A 6,313-nucleotide genomic window follows, 5' to 3' on the forward strand; every position below is an offset into this window, starting at 1 on the left:
TTCTTCCTGAGTATATTGTTGGAATACAATAAACTCAACACCAGCAGCGTGAAATATGAAATCTCTTGCCTGAAAAGCTTTGTCTGAGAGTAATTGTCTCTGCAGGAATCCAGCTGAAAAAGGTGCAGGAGCAGCGTGAGCAGGAGGCGAAGCGTGAGCCCGTTGGCAATGACGTGGCCACCATCCTGTCAAGGCGCATTGCTGTGGAGTACAGCGATTCCGACGACGACTCCGAGTTTGATGAGAACGACTGGTCAGATTGAACGTGGTCCAAGCCTACTGGCAACTACATTAAATACTTGGCTTCAGTGATTGCTTTCTTAGCAAGATGTAAAGCAGGACGTTGACATGTATTAAGGCTAGTGAGGGAAGTGCTAAAATTGAATTGGTATTATTCAGAATGCTGTAGCTTAGCAACTCTGGTAATAATGATGTGATTATGCTTATGCAGATCAGAAACTTGTCTTACTTTCAGTATTTACTGCATAATACTTAAGTGCCACTAAATGTAGCAACTCTTGTGCTGCGTGCAAAATATGCTGCAGTTGTTGCACTGTTACAGAACCAGCATTTTATTTTACTTTCCTGTTCTTGAAGGGATAAAATATATTTTTTTGACTTTACATCTTATTCTTTTAATCATGTAAGCAACATAGATACTTGTGAATTGGTCTGGTTGTTAGTCTTTGAGGGCAGTTAACTGTATGGCTGAGTGAAGTGTTGAGTTCCATAAATGTGACTTTTAGCTTTTTTATTAGGGACTAATTATGCCCACCTTAGTCTATTTTTAACTACTTCTGGGCTTAAGTTTTTATGCATACAGAATTGATTTTATACTATCTTCGTTTTTATCTTAAAAATGTAGCAGATGATGAAATGTATACTTTGAAAAATGAATCCACATGATCCAAGAAGAACATTTGGTGAGCAGACAGGATATGTCTGTAACAGTACCAGCTCTAAGTTGCTGGCTGCTTGTTGAAAAGAGTGTTGGGGGGGCTCTCTGCTGGATAGCAGATGCATGTCCATGTTATAATTGAAAATGAAAATACCTGTAGAGCTTTTCAGTCTTATGATAAGGTCAACTGCATGCAGGATAGACCTGATTGAAACCCTGTGGCTATTGCAGTGCAGAAATGCTACTGTTATGACTAAATATTGGAACAGTCCAGATCTAGCAATCAGATACATTTCACAAGTATTAAACTTGGTCTTTATGCCTGTAGGTATAAATGTGTGTAAATAAGTTTTGTTGTTGATTTGTACATGTGTAGTCATGTAGCACATTTACTCAGAAGTCTTTCTTTGAATGTATATCTTTACCAGTACCCCATGGATAAAACATGGGCAGTTAAAGCAGTTTTAATGGCTGTTGAGGTACTATGCCATATATATACACACACACTTTTTTGGTCCTTTCCTAGGAATAGTTGCTGCCATAAAGTCTGCTTTGACTGTCTCTGTTTTCCTTTTTTTTTTTAAAAATCAGCAGTGCAGTATTAAATATTTTTTTTCCCTCTCTTCTGGACTCAGAGTCAGGCTGCTGCTTTGCCCAATGAGGCTTTTAAATTTTATTCATAGCAGGGGAAGAGTTCTTTCCTTACCAGATTACAGTTTTAATCTTTGTGACAGAAGTCTGTGTAATTCCAGGCCTAACATTTGGTAGAGCTCCTTTGTTCTGTGAGGCCCCCTGTCTGTTCTTAAAAGAAGTATGTAAAATAAGAAGAGAAATGGAAGGTGATTGTCTAACCTGTGTTTACACCATTAACAGTTTTAGTCCTGAGAATGTAACAGTCTAACACGATGTTTGCATGCAAACTGTTGGCTACTGCATTGCTGTTTAATCTGCATATGATGTTTCAATCTGTGGTGGCTGCCTGTATGGTAGAGGGGTAACGTGCTGCCTCAGTGCTGGTGTTAAAATTTATCACACAAAGTATGACAGATCTCTGCATAGTGGTGAGCAACCACAGCTCTTGGTAACCAGGGGCAGCTGAAGGTACTCGCTGATCTCCGTCCCAGCTGGAGCTGGTTTTGTCTTTGCCTTAAAATGCAGAGCTGAAGTCTGCTTTATTTTGTGTCCTGGGGTCTGAGGTCTGTGTGTCCACCATAGAGGACAGAAGTTAGGCTGTAGCCTGATGGTGGTTTTCATCACCATGTGAGAGATGGCTTGTCCTTACCATCATGCTGTGTTTGCACAGTGCCCTGCAGAATCATTCTTCTGAGAGGTAGCTGAAGGTGCAACTGCGACCTCAGTGTTACATCACTGTGTAGGTACACAAGGTGAGAGCACTCCTGATGTTCTTTTGATACATGCTGAAATGAAATGTCTCAGCAGAAAATCCTTTCCAATCTACTGAAATTTGATATGACAGAAGATATATTTTATGAGCACAGAAGTTGGGGTGTGTCTGAAATTTTGTAATATGTGCTTATTTTAAATAATAAGCATTAAAAAAGCAATCAGTTGTGACCAGTGAAGATAGTGTAGTAGCCAACCAGTCCTAGTAGCTGACCTGTTTTTCTGAACCTGCAATGTTGTCATTTTCCTTTTGGTATTTTATGGACGAAATGTGAATTGAATTTAGTGATGTAAACACTCTTCTAGGCTGTTTTTATCAGTTTTACCATACTTCAGGTTGTGCATAAGTAACAAATATGAATAAAATCTCACTTTTGAGCCTGTGTTTCTTTCCTTAGATTAGTAAGATTTTGCTGGTAATCTTTATCTTAACTTACCAATAAGAAAAATGAAAATGTAAGGCTTCCACATGCTGTCTATGATCCCAAGGAACCATGAGGTTCCTGGGAGGAAGGCTGGAGTCTACAAAACCAGATTCCCTTGAGGTACTGCTGCTCCTCCTGGCATCCATACTTGGTTCTTTTGCAGCCTTGATTCAAGCTCCAAGTTCCTGGCTGGCCTAAGCAGGTATGAATTTCCCTACAGGTAGCTTTAGGGATTTTTTTTTTTTTCAGTGAAATGCATTAAATGCCAGCTCTGCTTTCGGAAAGAACAAGACAGAAAATACAAGTTATATCAGCAAGTCTTCTTGCACACTTTTTTAATAAGTCATTTTTGTAGGTTAGTGACACCAAGCACAATACTGTAAAATACAAGCCCATGTAGGCCTACTAGAAAAGTACTTTAAATTTAATCTTTTAATTGTAATCAGATTAAAGCCAGAAGAGGCTTTTCATCCTGCTGGGAAGAACTTATATAAACCAATTGTGTAATATAGTAGCCTAATTGTAAATTGAACAGATTTGTTTATGCATCTTAGATGCCATTGTTTCTTGGAAAATAAGTTAATCTTTATTCTGTTCAACTGAAAACTCCAGTCCCTCTGGCACTCGGTTCTTACTTCTCTCAAATTTCCCACTTTTTGATTTGAACTTAATTCAGGTAATTTAGAGCACAGACATCAATTCTACATAGAAACTGAACGTGCAAGCTTGACATTTTTTGGTTCAAAGGTTCTCTTAGTAAAGCATTTATAGCTGCTTGTTGGAGCTTGGTTGGAGTTAGGACTGAAGGTCACTCAGTATGCTGCTTCTACAGCTTTTGTGGTTGTCCTTTGAATTTTAAAGAATTTTCATGGAACTAAACTGAACTGGATTTTTGGGTATTTGAGATTTCTGTTGACCAAGATGAATGGAGAAGAAAGACACCTTTATTATGAGTAGTCATGTGTCGAAGTCATGGTGTTGAGAACAAGCTCCAAATTGAGCTCATTTGCAGTGTGCAGATGGAGTTGGGAGGAAGGGAAATGTCTCCTTGGGAAATTGGTTCTTGATCTATTTTTCAGCTATGTTCTCTCTCTGCTGGGCACTGTTTAAATAATGAAGAGGCATTCTCTTCCCCTTGAAACAACATACCTCAGGAACAGCAAAAAAGTAATTTCTAAAAATGTTTAAAATCTCACTTTAAACTGAGCTGAGTGTTAAACCTCATCATAATGAAGACTTCATTAGAATCTTTTGGCTGGAAGCTGAAGTTGCACAAATTAAATTTTGAGCTGAGGTATTAGTTCCAAGAAGTAAAAGAAAAGAACAGCTTAGGTAGAGATGGTTTTTTAGCCTGAATTTTTTTTTAAGGTGACATTACGCATTTTTTCTTTTTGAAAAACCAAATAAACAAATTCAGCCTGCTGTAGTCTGCTTTGAGGAAAGGTGCTTGCCCTGAAGGGGTGTGAATTTCCACTTCTGAATCTGAAGCATTCTTGATAAGAGTGAGTCCATACACACATAAGCGCACACATGCACCAAAGTCCAAGGATTTTTAGCATATTGAGGCAGATCTGCACTCGGGTACTTAAACACTGAGAGTGATATACAGGCGATGAAAATATGCTATGATCCCTGCTAGAATCCCTCAGGTGCTGGTGTCTGCCACAGAATAGTTGTGAGAGACTTGAGCTTATCACTGAACACCCTTCCCAGTTTCCTTGGACTTTAAAGGAAGTGTGAGTACTCCAGAAGGACTGTGGGTTCCCAACTGACCGTCAGCTTTCATTAAAAAGAAGAAGAGAAAGAACAAGAACACTGAGAAAAAGAAGTCCTTTAGGTACAAACGAGGCAGAAGGAATTTCGTATCTTGCTTTCTCTACTAGCACACAAAGAATGTCTTCTTATGTGCTGTCAAGTCTCTGAAATTTCTCTGGAGAAACGTGTTCTCATCGGTGGATGACATAGATGTGCACTCCTACAAGTGAAAAGCACTCTCAGGTTTGTGCTGGGCTGGGCTTTTCAGCTATATGGGAAGAGAAGTTCCTCCTAAGATTCTTAGCTAAATATAGTAGTCTCTTGGAGATTAATTCTTACTGCTGCAGATAGAGAAGTTATCTGATTAGCCGGAGCAGGGTAGAGTTCTGTGCTTTTCTCTTGTTATGTGCAGACTGATTTAGAGATTAGAGCTGAGGGCAACTGTTTTAAGATGTCTCAGCAGCTTGTCTTAAGCGTGTTGCCTCTCTGAGTCATTGGGCATTTCAATCACTGCGCTGTCGCACCACATGGAAACTGCTCCGTTCAGCAGTCACTCGTTGCCAGTGAAGTGTGGGGTAGAGGAGGGAAGAGAGGCCTGGGAATCTGCCCGAGTAATGCCAGTTAATACTGGGCAGCCTGTCCCTTCTGCCTGGGGTAGCAACTCTGAACAGCAGTCCTGCCAAACCTCACTGAAGGGGGTGGCAGAAGTCATCTCTTTTCCTCTGTTCCTGGAAATCAGGTGCTGTCTTGGTATCTGCCAGTGCTGATGAATTTTTTAGTCAGTTTCCTGAGTCATCCTGCTGTTAATGTTTGATTTCTCTAGTGAGTTTAACTTTCTAGTCCCTTACCAGTCACCTTCTCTACTTGCTGAATGGCCCATGCCCGCTGCTTGTCACCCTTCACAAACTGGATGCTGTCACCAGCCATGGTGGCAGTGCCCCTGCTTTCCTGAAGTCCACAGCCCAGCACGGGCTGTCACCTGCAGCCTGTCCCTCTGCCTCCTCCTCTTGTGAGTCTCGTCCCCCTGGTTTTCAGTAGATGGTTTGCATGTTACCAGCCAAGGATATTCCCCTTCCCTGTTTCAGCAGGACCTATGGTTTGGTTGGTTGACCATGAAGTCTTTCCCTTGAATGGATCCTTGTTCTGTGACTGTGCTGGTACCAGTGGGTGTTAAAAGGGGTGCTGCTTCAGGAAAGCACAAGGCTTTTCCTCTCCACAGAGGAGGATGGTGGTAGTAGGATTGTTTATCATAGGCTTAGCTTAGTGGTGAAGTGCGACTCTTCCTGAGTTCACTGCTTACTCCAACCATGCGAGGCCTCACCTTAGCCTTACTTGGGACACTCTTTCAGGTCTGTTTGTATTCATTTTCTCTCATCGGATTTTGGGGTGTTTTCAGCTATACCTGCACTGGTTTGTTTTTCTGTTCTGTTTGTGTTTCCTTCCAAATTTGGTATGCTTCCTAAAACTCTTCTTAGGGTGCCTTCACACAGCTGGCTGAACTGCTTATGGTTGCCATTATGTTGTAATCATTATCTCTGTCTTTCAGGAAGAAGGATTTTTGTTTGTTTCATATTCTCAGAATGACGACCAAAGTAACATTTTCAAGGATGGCTGTTGAAGTTTCCCCATAAATTTATTTCTACGTGATTTGTATTTACGGCACATTTTGCTGTAACAAAGGTTTAGAAGTTTTTCTTACAGCAGATGGTGAAGTTTTTGTATTGCTGTGAAGAACTTTTGTATAGGTTCATCAAAATATGTAATGTGACTGTCGAGACTGTTAAGGTGTATAATGTGTGCAGTGCTGTGCTGCAATGTGATCTTGATTAGT

At 40.6% G+C, this 6,313-nt stretch overlaps 1 protein-coding gene across 4 annotated transcripts in view; it reads left to right on the plus strand.

The window, feature by feature from the left end:
• Positions 1–2,680, plus strand: part of WASF3 (WASP family member 3) — a 65,765-nt gene extending 63,085 nt beyond the window's left edge. For all 4 annotated transcript variants that reach the window (XM_032099476.1, XM_032099477.1, XM_032099475.1 and 1 more), the window contains one exon: positions 106–2,680. In XM_032099476.1, coding sequence (XP_031955367.1) covers positions 106–263 — 158 coding nt within the window. In that variant the 3' untranslated portion in view covers positions 264–2,680. The remainder of the gene's footprint in view (positions 1–105) is intronic.
• The last annotated feature ends 3,633 nt before the right edge of the window (positions 2,681–6,313 follow it).

The sequence above is a fragment of the Corvus moneduloides genome, chromosome 2 (genome assembly GCF_009650955.1).
Source record: "Corvus moneduloides isolate bCorMon1 chromosome 2, bCorMon1.pri, whole genome shotgun sequence".
Classification (NCBI taxonomy): Eukaryota; Metazoa; Chordata; class Aves; order Passeriformes; family Corvidae; genus Corvus; species Corvus moneduloides.